Below are 14167 nucleotides of genomic sequence, written 5' to 3'. Positions count from 1 at the left end.
CATGAACTCCAAAGGGGAAGAAGAAATTCATAATCATCATCTCTGTCTGATTTAAACATGTAACATAATTCCAATGGTAACTTTTTTTTTGCTTGTACGTGTAATTGATGGCATCCAGGTGATAAAATTTGTCAAGTGTTTTTGTTAACTTAGGCATAAAGTGTGAGTTTATGTGTTGGGCATCTCTGTGGGTATGTGCCAAATATAGTTTATTTTTCGTTTCTTTTTTGTTGTTTCATCTCTCTCTTTCTCCCTTCTTTGCCATGTCTTTACGCAATGTACATGAAAGTGTAATAGATAAAATCTCAGTACAATATCAAAAGTTCTGTAGCCCAATAATGGTAATGAAGAATTTATGGAGATTGATCAGTTTTTTTAATTACCTGATGAATTCAATGACAAGGGTTCTAAACGCTCCACGAAATGTAATATTTTTTCTGTTTTGCATATTAATTGCCCAAGTATAACGAGAAATCTTGAGGATTTGAGTGCTTTATTGCAGAGTTTGAATTTGTCTTTTTCTCTTTTAGGAGTCACTGAAACTTGGTTGAAAAATGACGCTCATGTGTATAATGTTTAAGGTTATGATATTGTGTACAATAATAGAGTTGGTACAAGAGGTGGTGGCGTGGGTGTTTTTATAGGGGATGGATTAATATATAAACACAGAGAAGATTCGATTGTGTGTAATGAACACTGCGAAAGTTTATTTATTGAGATAGAAAATACTGCTAATAAGAATGTAGTGTTAGGTGTTGTTTACAGGCCACCTAATCAATCTGTGCGTTTTTTTTTTTATAGATGCAGTTTCTTCTGTTTTGAACATTGTAAATAGGGAAGATAAATCATGTATTTAGTTGGCGATTTTAATATCAATTTAAGGAATTGTTCTTCTTGTCCATACGCTAATGATTTTGCGAATTTATGTGCAACATATTCTTTGTATTCACTTATTCTCTACTCAACCCGTGTGACTGCCAAATTTGTAACTTTATTAGATAATATATTTACCTTTCTATTAGATAATATATTTTGTGCACTTATTTTGGTTGATATCGTTGATCATTTTCCTGTATTTCGTGTTTCTTTAGATGAAATTAAAGAAAAAAAAAGGTGTGCTTCCTGGAAAAGACAAATAAATGAAATGAACATTGTACAGTTCTTCGTAATTTGGAAAGTGTTGATTGGACTTTTAAGTCATTTGATCCTAATTTTGTTATGATGAGTTTATAATGACATTTTAACCCGTTCAATACTTAATTCTGTAATCCCTATAGACTTAGTACACAGGTAACCAGGTTCCCGTATGGAACGGGTTAATGTTTGTATCACAGATGTTTTCCTTTGTGCGAAATTAAAGTAAAACATAGAAAAATAAACCATGGATTAATAAGCGTTTGATGAAATTGATAAGGAAAATGCGCAATATCCAAATCATGATTATATTTCATAATTGACATATGATACAACGGCAATTTTTCTTCAATAACATGTAAAGAAATTGTTGGTATTGTGAATGATTCAAAGAGTGGAACCAGTGTAGGATATGATGATATAGCTGTTGATGTTGTGAAAAGAGTGATTCCTGTAATCTGTTCACCTTTATGTTATATATTAAATTTCTGCATTTTAAATGGCGTATTTCGGGATCAACTGAAGATTGCAAAAGGGATTCCTGTTTTTAAAAGTGGTGATATTGCTTATTTGATGAATTGTCGTCCAATATCTGTTCTGCTGTATTTTTTTTTCCAAAGTATTTGAAAAATGTCTTTATAAACGACTTTACTTTTTATTTCGTATAATCTTTTATCAAACAGTCAGTATGGATTCCATTTGGGACAATCCACTTCCACAGCTTATCTTGATTTAATACATAAAGTTACAACAGCAATTGATTTAAAACACTTTACTATTGGTTTGTTTCTTGATTTAAGCAAAGCTTTTGACATTCTAGATCATTCCATTTTGCTGAATAAATTAGAAAATTATGACATTCTCGGACTTTTCTTGAAGTTATTTACCGATTATTTGTCTACGCGTTTTCAGTTTGAAACGATTGACGATTATATGTCTTCGTATAAACCTATTCGATGTGAAGTGCCACAAGGTAAATCCATTCTTGGTCCATTGTTATTTTTTATATAAAAGTGAGGCAGTCCTCACGAATTTGAAAAAAAATGTTCTTGTTGATACTTTCAGTGAACTACTTTCACCAAAAACAAACTTCCAAATCATCAAATAAGCTCGTTAATTTTGGTTGAAAAAGTGTGAATCTGCATGGTGAATACGCTAATGAGCAAGTCTTGGCGGAGAGTCAGACGTCACCGAGGCACAACTCTTCCCAGCCGTGTTCTGCTCGTTATGCGTACGCTCTCTTGTTACCCGGATGCATGAAGAAGGCGATAGCTACTAGCATTTGACATTAGCCGGGTTCACACGTACAAAATAGCGGGATGACGATCGCGATGCACATCCCGAGTTTTTTTTGCGAGCGTCCACACGTACCAAATTAGCGGGATAGCGGTATCCCGCTAATTTGGCGAGCGTCCACACGTACCGAATTATCCTGCTAATTGCCGATGAGATAACAGCAAAGCCTGCAAACTGGGTCACACAGCGCCCTTCTCTATCACTGCCTGCGCGCACTTACCTTTGTCCATTGTCTTTTACGCGTCAGTGGTGTGGTTCGCGCGCTGTTGTTATTGTGCTCCAAAGAGGTGAAGGACCTCTTCGCAGAGGCCTCGCTGTTGTGATGTGCGCATTGCATGATGGGATGTAAAAACTCGAGATTCTAATCCCGACCGTTCACACGTGCCAGCGCGGCGCCAATTATCCCGCTAATTGGCGAACCAGCGCAAGATTTCTTGGGATTAGCATCGCGATGCTTATCCCGCTAATTTTCGGGTTTTTTTCTGTCCACACGTGCAAAAAACTCGGGATGACGATCGCGATGCAAATCTCGAGATTTGTATCCCGCTAATTGGTGTACGTGTGAACCCGGCTATTGTTTTGAAGTATTGTGTGCGCACGCGCGCGCGCGTGCGCGCGCGTGTGTATTGTATTGTGTATTGTGTATTGTATATTCGCACAGTAGACCTACACACTTGGACGGTACTACTAGATCTACAGTAGATCTAGGTTTGCCCTTCGCGCGTTTCCAGTCTATCACAGCCAGCTGCAACCCTGTCGCCACGAATCTAGTTAGCTGTTTATGTTTTACAGTATAACGTACAATTGTACGCACGTAGAAACGGTTCTACACATTTATTTACACTAACGTTAGAGGGGTGACCGCATTCAGCGTCGTCTGGTCGGGCTATCTTTCATCATGCCGATGTGTCAGACAGTATTTTGCTCGAATCGTTGAGAAATTTGCCCAGGAAAATCGCTTTTGTTTTTTTCATCCCAGACCAACAGCAGGAGCCTGAAAGGTGCGCTGTATGGCTGACAATCTCGGTACAATGAAGCCGAACATAAAAACTTAAAGCATTTTCGATATCGTGTTGTAGGCCTATGCGAGGACCATTTGGAGAAGCATGTTTTGGCGTGGTCAGGCAGGCTGTAACCCTCAGTTATAAACCAAGAAAACTCCAGAAGCCAGATGCAATCCCGACCATATTTGCTCACATGAGTTATAAAACAAACACCTCGAACATTGACTTCGAAGAGAACCGAGGAAATAGGGAGCGTAGAGAGGTAAGGAAAGTGGCTAGCTATGTTTCATTTACGGTGGGCTGCAGCCGGGGTTGGACTGCGGTACAGTGCCATCGCCAGTGCCGACTGAACCCGTGTCCTGAGGCACGGCAAAGTGGAGCGAAATCATATTCCTGCGGATCCTGTTTTTAGCCTGCCAGGTAGAAGTCATGATGTTCGTTTGATATCTGAGTACTTACAGAAATATCGAGATAGAAACAATATTTTCTGTGAAGAATTCGAATCTCTTATGTCCAGGTAATCTTCGGTTTGAACGTCAAACTCAGTTGCGACGAAGTATGGTAAGAATGCGCGCGAAAGTGGTTTGTACGCAAAGTAGTATGCAACACTGACGGAAGCTCGAAAAGGACAGCGCCTATTTGATGGCATATTTGATCTTTAAAATAATTTAAAATCCATGTTTACAATTTCATTTTATATCAATTATCTATGTAAATAAGCTTGGAATATTTTGTTTAAAATAATAAAACCACATATTGTCACAATTTATGACAAAATCAGATATGATCATTTTGAACACTTAAATTGGTTTTCTGAGGTACGGCTGTCAACTTGGTGAGTTGGGCATCACTGACCTTGCACCTTTTTGCAGGGTCTTAAATGATCGCATGCAAGAATTATTGCGCGCGGAGACAGTGTTTGATTTCCACGTGTATAAACTGGTGAAAGGTTATATTTTTTATTGTTCCTGTTATCAGTACAGTGAAAATTCTCAGGACTGCCTCCCTCTAATGATATTATTTGTTCAAGTAAAATTGTACAGTTTATTTTATTTGCAAACGACACAAGTGTGTTCATGTCACATAACAATTTTAGTTATTCAATGGATTTATTTCATCATGAATTTATTTGTTCGAGTAATTGGTTAATTAATGATAGATTAGTGATAAATGTAAGTAAAACTCAGTTTATTGTATTTAGTAAGAGGACATTTGATGAGAATGCTGTTCTGTATTTTATGGTCAGAATTTCTCGTCTGCCTTGTGTAAAATTTTTAGGAGTGTATATAAATGACAAGCTTTCATAACATAAACACATTGGTGTCGTATGCAATCGTATTTCCCAAGGTATTGGTATTTTTTTTTAATCTGAGGTATTTTCCTAGATTAATTCCGATTATGTTATACCATACTTTATTTATTTCCCATATCAATGAGTGAAATGTGGCCTGGTCGAATTGAAATATATTTTTTTAATGAACAAATTGTTTCTATTACAGAAAAAAAAACCTATTTGAATAAATTTTAATGTATTTTTCAATGCCTACCCTTCACATCTTCTTTCATTTGAAGCTTTTAAATGAATATGATATTAGTAGCTAAAATTTTGCAAATTGTGTGTATTATTATTATGTGTTTATTGCCCTCTAATATTTCTTCTACATGTATATTTGATAGTAATGTTTATGTCTATTTCATTTCGTTTCGTTGTTTCTGTAAAAGGTACAACAATCAACTATAATCACTTTCAGAAATATACACATGGTTCATAATAATTCATGGCTGATTTTGCGCATGAAAGGTAAGCAAATCATTGTGACAGAGAACGGAGACATAATACAAAGAAAATGTCAACGACCTGGTATTATACAGGACGATCTCCAGTAAGCCGAGCTTAACATTGAGGCCTCATGCACAAAGAAATATATGAACAGTTTTAACCAACTATCGACTTACTTTAATAACTACAACAACACACACACGGTCATGTACACAGGCGATGCTGAGAAAGAAAAAAAAAACAAAGAAGAAGGGGATAGCAATGAAGATGGTGAGAAAGAACAGGAGAGAAAGAAATATAAAGAATCCTCGTTCACTGTACAATAATACATTGTACAAATACAACACTGTTGCAGGTACTTTTACCCTGTTGCCAGGTAACGGCTGGGTGAATCAACGTACAGGCCAGTTACTCACATCTGTACATGAAAATAAAGAAAACATTCCTTGGCATGCCTTCAACAGAAGACAGACTAACCATAGATTGATGGTACTTCAAGTGCCAAAAGAATCCATGTTCTGGATATGTAAATTAGGTCACTGTTATTTGTCAACAAGCATGTTATACGATTTTTTTAAAGGAACCGATTGAGCGAATTGCACGGGACTGAGATGGTAAAGAATTCCGTACGTCTAGGCCTGTGTGCCGAATTTATTTTTGTAACTAAGCAAGTTCTGGGATTTATTAGATGAATATTGGGGGCATTTCTTGTAGGGTAGTGTGGATTTGTTTATTGAGTTTGAAAATATTCATAAAATAAGAAGGTAAACATTGGGTATTGTAGCGAAACATAAGACTACTGTTATCACCATGGGAAAAGAGTACATTCGTATCGTCGGCAAAAAAAAAAGACTATATTGCCCATGAATCTGACACACTAACCAAATCGTTTTCATATATTACGAATAAAAGCGGGCCTAAAATGGATCCCTGGGGGACACCACATATTAACCGAAGCAAAGTAGATAAATGAGAATTGTGAACAGTATATTGATATCTATTTGATAAGTAACTAACATACTAATCAAGGGCTACGGCCCTTACACAATAATATTGCAATTTGGAAAGTAAGATACCATGATCTAGAGTATCGAACGCCTTGCTGAAGTCCATGAACACGCAAATCACGTGCTTATGGTCGGACAAGGCGCTCGGTACTCTGTGGTATAGTTTCAAGAGTGCACCATCAGTGGAATGTGCTTCATGAAAACCATACTGATCAGGATTAAGCAAGTTATTGCGTGTGATAATAAATTAGGGTTAGGCTTAGGGTTAGGGTTATACACAATGTTTTTCAAGAATCTTTGAAGAGGCAGGCAAAATAGAAATTGGGCGGTAATTAAGATGTGTTTGAAGGATCATCTTTTTAATGGACAGGTACCATTTTAGCTACTTTAAATGACCGTGGATATTCACCTGTAGATAATATAAATGTATGCCAGCGCTATCAAATTATATCGTAACATTTTCGTCAATAAATATGAGTTATATAACACCCGTGATTTTCATTTATGTTATGTGAGAACAAATATTTCTAAGAATACAGTTTTATTAACTCTTTATGTTCCACGTTCGCACCTCCGACTCAGTCGACGGCGTGCCAAATTCGCATATTCCGCTCAAACGCACAACCCGCCCAAAACGATTGACAAATCGCCAAATGCCACAGTACAATGAAAGCGTTTCTCACGATTTGGTTCCTCTCGTCTATAGTTTGCATTTTACGTGGTGCTTAACTAACAAGCAGTGTTTCATACTAGATATGCGTGCAATTCTAAATTTTTGTCACTGCTTTGTGTGCAAAAGTCGTACATTTACGGTAATGTAGCTACTGGCCATTTAAAAGAAAAGTAGTTATATATTTGTCATAGAATTTACAACGATGCAAAGCTTTCCATTTTCTCTACAAGTTTGCTCATTAAGGTTACGTCTACAATTTCACAAAATGTCTATAAAAGTTATACAGATTTTGAAAAACAGAATGTTTTTTCAACGCATGATTACGTTTGTGTGCGAGAATAATGTGGCACACGGGGGGGGGGGGGGGGGGGGCTGGGGGGTGTTTCCTTCATTGAACATAAAGAGTTACAGGTCTATCATGAACCGAAATACCATTTGAGTTGAAAATGAAACCGTCATTGAATAATTTTAAAAAGAATGTTTTACTCCTGAATTCATATTCTCATTTAAAATGCCTACGTTAACTGTAGGTAAATATGTCTTTTGATTTGTTCTTTTATTCTGTCCTTTTCCTGTCATCTTTTAGTTCTTTTCTATACTCCCGATATATTGTACACATTTTTTTTTCTAGGGGTCGGCGATTAACAAGGCTTATTGCTCTTCTCTGCTGACCCCCTTTCTTATGAATTTACGCATCGGTTTTGTTTTTGTGTGTATTTATTTTGATATTCTTTTATTTGTATGTATTTGTTTTCATGGCATGAATTGTTTGATGATTTTATGTCGAACGGAAATACAGTTGAATTGAATTAAAAAAAAACTTGAATTGAATTTTAATCTTACTTTATTTTCATCCAATTTGTAACAAGAGATAGGCGGTCACACTGCGCTTGGGTTTAATAAAACTGGGAATGACAGCAACCGCAAAAAAAAAACCGAACAAACAAACAAACAAACAAAAATGAGAACAAAGTGTGAGAATAAAGTGTCTGGCCATTACCATCGATGCTGCATCTCACTCCAGCATCTTCTGAATGTGCGCAGTTGTGGACTCCGATTCCATTGTTTTCACAATCAAAGATGTTCGTTTCTGTTCCAGTGCATAACACGTTGTCAAGCCAAATATTACCAGTGCCTTGTCCGAAGGCGGCATTGGCCAATGCGTCTTTAGCGCCTCCATAACCAAGACTTGTGCAGACAATTTCAGCATCATCCATATCCCAAGAGTCATCGCACACCGTTCCCCAAGCACCGTTCACGTAAACTTCTACTCGACCTTCCCTTGGTGTATCGCCATCCACGAGACGAACTATTTGTTCAAGGACAAAGAAGAAACATAAAAGTCACGAATGATCACACACGATTTTTTCACAGCACAAAAAAGACACAAAAAAATTATTGCCTTTGTAAATTTCTAGATTTGTTTTGCATTTCTTAACAAAGGGAATTTGGAAGGATCTGTCACCCAGTGGCGTATCTAGGGGGGGGGGGGGGGGCAAGGGGGGTACGTGCCCCGGGCGCCACTCCATTGGGGCGCAAAAAAAACAAAAAAAAAACGAAGAAGAAGAAGAAGAAAAAAGAAAAAAAGGGGAAGAAAAGGAAGAAGGAGAAGAAGAAGAAGAGGAGGAGAAAACCCTCGCCCGAACCGGGGGGGGGGGGGGGGGGGGGGGGCAGAAAACCAAATCAAACAAGATAAAAACAAAACATGATGCGGACAAAATGACAATGTATATTGTGTTCACACATGTCAGTTTATATTTTTATTTTATATCTTATATTTAGCAGGCAAAATGTTACACGGAGCAGCGGCTGCAATTTCTTTCGTTCTGAAGCGATCGTCGATTGGATCAAAGGAGGGCGCCAACGGTTTCGAACATGGGAGAGGGGCGCGAAAAAATATCAAACAAGATAAGACCAAAACGTAATGATGACGCGCAAATGTTCAAATTTCGGCTCACTCGCTCGTAATAATTTAGAGTATTTTTTCAAGTCCTCTGTTTGTTGGTATAAATCGTTATCTATAAGGCCGTCACTATATCATGATTAAAATTGTAAGATTTAATAAGCAAAAAAAAAATGACAAGAATTCCATGTTTTGTAAGCTAAATACAAAATTTTTGGCTCGCTCGCTGCGCTCGCTCGCCAAAATTTGTCAAAAAAGAAAGATAAGAACAAAATTTGTCAAAAAAAGAAAGAAAGATAAGAACAAAATTTGTCAAAAAAAGAAGAAGATAAGAACAAAACGTGATGATGACGCGGAAATGTACAAATTTCGGCTCACTCGCGCGTAGTAATTTAGAGTATTTTTTCAAGTTCTCAGTTTGTTGGTATAAATCGTTAGGTTATCTATTAGGCCGTCACTATATCTTGATTAAAATTGTAAGATTTAATAAGCAAAAAATGACAAGAATTCCATGTTTTGTAAGCTGAAATACAAAAATTTTTCGGCTCGCTCGCTGCGCTCGCTCGCCATATTTGTCACAAAAAAAAAAGATAAGAAGAAAACGTGAAGATGACGCGGAAATATACAAATTTCGGCTAACTCGCGCGTACTAAGTTGGAGTATTTTAGTTTGTTGGTATAAATCGTTATCTATAAGGCCGTCACTATATCTTGACTAAAATTGTAAGATTTAATAAGCAAATAATGACAAGAATTCCATGTTTTGTAAGCTGAAATACAAAAATTTTTCGGCTCGCTCGCTGCGCTCGCTCGCCATATTTGTCACAAAAAAAAGATAAGAACAAAACGTGATGATGACGCAGAAATATACAAAATTCGTTTAACTCGCGCGTTCTAAGTTGGAGTAGTTTAGTTTGTTGGTATAAATCGTTATCTATAAGGCCGTCACTACATCTTGATTAGAATTGTAAGATTAAGTAAGCAAAAAATGACAAGAATGTCATGTTTTGTAAGCTGAAATACAAAAATTTTCGGCTCGCTCGCTACGCTCCCTCGCCAAAATTTATCACACTTTATTACATTTAAATCACTCTCAAAAGACCCCTTTTAAGTGCTTGAAAAAGCATATATTATGAAAAAGCATGAAGTCCCTACCGGGATGGGGTTGGGGTTGAACACTTTTTCAGAAATTAGGGGCGTAGATTTCCGCGCTTGCCGCGGGCGCCGTTTTCCCTAGATACGCCACTGCTGTCACCTGATTATTAACTCAAAACATTATAAGGAAAATTTGGCTCAACTTTAAAGCTGCCCTTGTAATCAAGGCAGTACTTTTTGAAAAATATGGTGTTATTAAATCAAAGGTAATCTCACCCTCATACAGGAGTACCTTAATTTCCACTATTATTTCCACAAACAAGGAAATAATATACGGACTGGAAGTTACATGGAGACATGTTCTTGTAGTCAAGTTATATGTACCTACACAATTTAGATACATTTCGACATTTTTTTTTTCTGTAATGCAAAACGAAGGAAATCACGTACGTGTCCGTGGGTGTGTGGGAGTTAATCGATTTTACAAGGTACCTAACAAAGGTACTTTACAAGGTATGTAAATGTATACTATTTCATTTATTTCAAATGTTTTAAGGGTCATTTTTACGTTAAAATTTGCCTTTTTAAAATAAACTTGGACCCTAATTTGCATAACTAAGATGGCGATGAATAATCTTGTGTGTGTGTGTGTGTGTGTGCGCGCGCGCTTGTGGGTGTGTGTACTTGACAAAATGTTTCCAACATGAACGAAACCAGAGATAAGCTCAGCTGAAAAAAAAAAAAATCATAATAGGCATCTTGCGTTAGCTCACATATAGTAAGCGGTGGTAAATCAATTTACCATTTGCTCCGGAAATTCCAATTCTATTTAAAATGTTAATTTCAATCATACTCTATTTTCATCCAGTTCGAAAGTAGAGATAGTCCAGCAGGCTGTGTTGTTCCTATGCTGATTTTGTTTTTGGTTTTTTTTTTTCAAAATTCCAACTGCGCCGAGGAACATGTGTGCCAGATAGGACATTTGTACTATAAAATGCATCGACCGCCCCTTTTTTCGCCCTTAGCAAGCCTACTACAGTTCGAAATCATCCCTTCCGTCGTCGCCTTCTTCATAGAGATGCATTTGAATTGATCATAATGGCGCAGAATAAACCAAAGAGAGTTCGAGCTTCAGACTACTGTTAAGAGACCTTAAATAAAAGGGTGCCTCCTCTGTTCAAGGAGGGCGGCAAGATGGCGAGTTGAGCCAAGATGGAAGCATGTTGTATCGTGTGATATTTGTGAGGTTCGATCCCGGTATCGTGATGGACAACGACGTCGCCACATGTGGTGGAAAACCCGGGCATCTTCATGATTTGAATTTGAGCTTGGAAATGAACTTTGAACGTGGTGAGGACTTGGTCGACTAAGAGTGGTGACGGGGTGCCGGTTGCCTTAGAATAATTCATGCATGTGGAAGTGCCAGTGGAACTTCTGCCATAATATGCATGCCATAACATAGCCAGGCCCCGGGGACCGCGTCGCGGCAGCTGTCGCAGTTAGCCATAACCATGATCGTATGTATGGGACCTTAATTTAAAGGGGCATGAAAATGATTATGAATGATTGACACTGGCTTGTCGCGTGTTGTGTATTGTATGAATCGATTAGGGAACTAACGGTGTGCCATGGCATCTGGAAACAGCAACAGTAACAATAATTCATTGATGCCCCCAGTATTCCAGGGATCAGGTGACCCGGATGCATGGATTTGTGCATTTGAAAGATACGCGGCCTTCACAGAGTGGGGTCCTGCAAAGAAGCTGGCAGCAGTAAAAGCCATGCTGCAAGGCAGGGCTGCTCAATGGCTCAAAGATTTAGGTTCACCAGAGGAGGATGAGGATGAGTGTGAATAGATTGAAGCACTACCAGAATGGACATCAAATGGGAGATGCCCCACCCCCACCCCCGCCCCCTTCTACACCGGCCCCAACCTCCACCCCCTCCCCTCTCCCCGCCCCCAGCCCCACCCCCTTCCTCAACTTTGTCACTACCCCAATCCCATCCATCTCTCACTACTCTGCCCTCTGCTCCTCCGGTGGATTGATCCAACCCTGCTGCTGCCAATAGTGCGACTGATGGGAGTCAGGAGCAAAATGTACAAGTTGATTCCTCTCCACCCTTGGCTGGACAGGATGTATCTGTTTTGCAGGAAGCTACCTCCTCGGTGTCAGAACAAAGTTTTATGAAGGTGAAAGGATTCTGTGCAGACGGTATAGGCAGGGACAATGGTATTATACAGTTAAATGGCTCTCCTACCCCTCGTCTGCAAATTCGTGGGTCCCTTTTTCTGACTTGAGTCCAGAGTGTCAAAAATTGACGACTCATACACATAAGAAAATACCTGTGTATAAGCGCAAACACTGACTAGTGATATTGTTTGTGTTAGTTTGTGTACATGTACCCTAGAAGTGAGTAGGGATGTTATTTTATATTATGTGTTTTCTGGGGTTCATATGATGTGAAGAGTACTAATTGTACTTGGAGTAGTTATTTGTTGGTTTGTACATGCCCATATTTATTTTTGGTTGTATCAATGTCTGTACCAGCATACCGACATGTATTTCGGTTTATGGATATTGACATGTCCAGGAGTTCAGGGATAGGGATATTTCACAATGCATTTTGCAAGGGGGGTAGGTGTAATTTATTGAAATTAGTTCATTTCTAGAGATTATATTCCATGTACGCTGTCGGTATTTAGGTTTCAATAATTTCCAGTTATCATTGGTATATAACCTCTATGGCCTACAGTGGTATTTGTTACAATGGTCATGTCGTGTGTGTTCTAAAATGTCAGTACACTTTTGTATACATGTACGTGTACACCTGATTATTTTGGTATATTTTGTATTGTTTGCAAACCCTTGCTTCTACTGATAAAGTCCTTCAGTGTTTTTGCAAATGATACAAGTGTATGGTTCACTTTTCCTCTGTGTACTGTAGGCAGTATGTAATTTCATGTTTCGATTGTTACTATGTAACATGTGTCATATGTGTAGGTATATATGGGTCTTGTTTTGTGGTCTCTACAAGACTAAGACTGGTACAAGTAACCATTGTTGCTTGCTCTTTCGTTAGTTCGGTACTAGCACATGGTTGTTGATGGAGTTTGTGTGTACATTACCAGTGAAGGGTGGATCACTGTTTTAGGATGAAGTGTACTACTCTGCATGATGGTATGAGGCAATATTATTATCCACCAAATTCATGTAACGCAGTGCTTTCTTGCTCCTAAGTAACAGTGTGTGTATAGGATCCAAGTGAAGCACTTGTCCACATTATGATGTGAAGTACAATTTGTACAGGATTTACACAGTTTGGGCATAGTGTAATTTTGGTACGTTTTGTGTGTTGGTGCCCTGTCTGATTGGTAGATAATGGTAGACTATTGAGATTAAGTAGGGTTTTCGATGTAAGGTGGTACAGAACCGTACAGATTGTAATTATTGCTGTTTATTTGTTTAGATTGTGTATGATTTGCTGGGCTTCATGTGGTATATTGGTACATGTACTGAGAAGAGTTTATTAGATTATACGTGTACATGTATAAAGGGTATTTTGTTATGTAGGGTTATAATTTATGGTGTACTTACTGTACATATTTGGTGTACTGTATAGGTTTTATGTACCATTTGCCCGTTATTCTCCAGTCAGGTGATATTTCATGTGTTACTCTATTCCGTTTTATGTACTTTCACATTTCAAACCTTTTGGAGTATGTTCCAAGCTCCATAGCAAATTACATGGGTTCAGATGTGGACAATTAATGATCACTTATTGTGGTAACGGGTGCCAGGGTCTATTTGTTTTATCTTGGGGGAAAGAGACTATTGTTTATTTTGAACCAGAGTTGTAACTTGTGGGCTCACATTTATCATACATAGTACATACATGTATAATTCCTGGACACTATGATTTCCTCTCTTATGTTACCAGTGTGTTAGTTTTCAGGATATTTCCTATGTTTGGGATATTGCACACACAAAGTGAAAACAAAATTGCATTGATGCATGTGTACAGTAATCACATGTAGGACATATGTGTACATATACTGTCATATTCTTAAAATGTGTACCTGGGTTTTTTACTCTTTTGAGTCAAGTTTAACTCTTTATGTGCCACGTTCGCACGTCCGACTCAGTCGACGGCATGCCAACTTCGCATATTCTGCTCAACGAACAAAGCCGCCAAGACCGATCGATAAACCGCTAATTACTGCTAATCCTGCGGCATAATGAAAGCGTTTCTTGTGTTTTTGTTCCTCTCGTATACG

At 38.1% G+C, this 14167-nt stretch overlaps 1 protein-coding gene across 1 annotated transcript in view; it reads right to left on the bottom strand.

The window, feature by feature from the left end:
• Positions 1-11674, bottom strand: part of LOC139717236 (scavenger receptor cysteine-rich domain-containing protein DMBT1-like) — a 56835-nt gene extending 45161 nt beyond the window's left edge. Inside the window, exons 1-2 of the mRNA XM_071628735.1 lie at positions 11512-11674; positions 7895-8203 (exon numbers count right to left, since the gene is read on the bottom strand). Of these exons, the coding sequence (XP_071484836.1) occupies positions 7895-8203; positions 11512-11674 (472 nt within the window). The remainder of the gene's footprint in view (positions 1-7894; positions 8204-11511) is intronic.
• Positions 11675-14167: the final 2493 nt, after the last annotated feature.

Source organism: Diadema antillarum, unplaced genomic scaffold (assembly GCF_040938485.1).
Source record: "Diadema antillarum isolate AM-2024a unplaced genomic scaffold, OU_Dant_1.0 scf00000073, whole genome shotgun sequence".
Lineage (NCBI taxonomy): Eukaryota > Metazoa > Echinodermata > Echinoidea > Diadematoida > Diadematidae > Diadema > Diadema antillarum.
The sequence above is the reverse complement of the archived record's forward strand: the minus strand, read 5'-3'. Positions and strand labels throughout refer to the sequence as shown.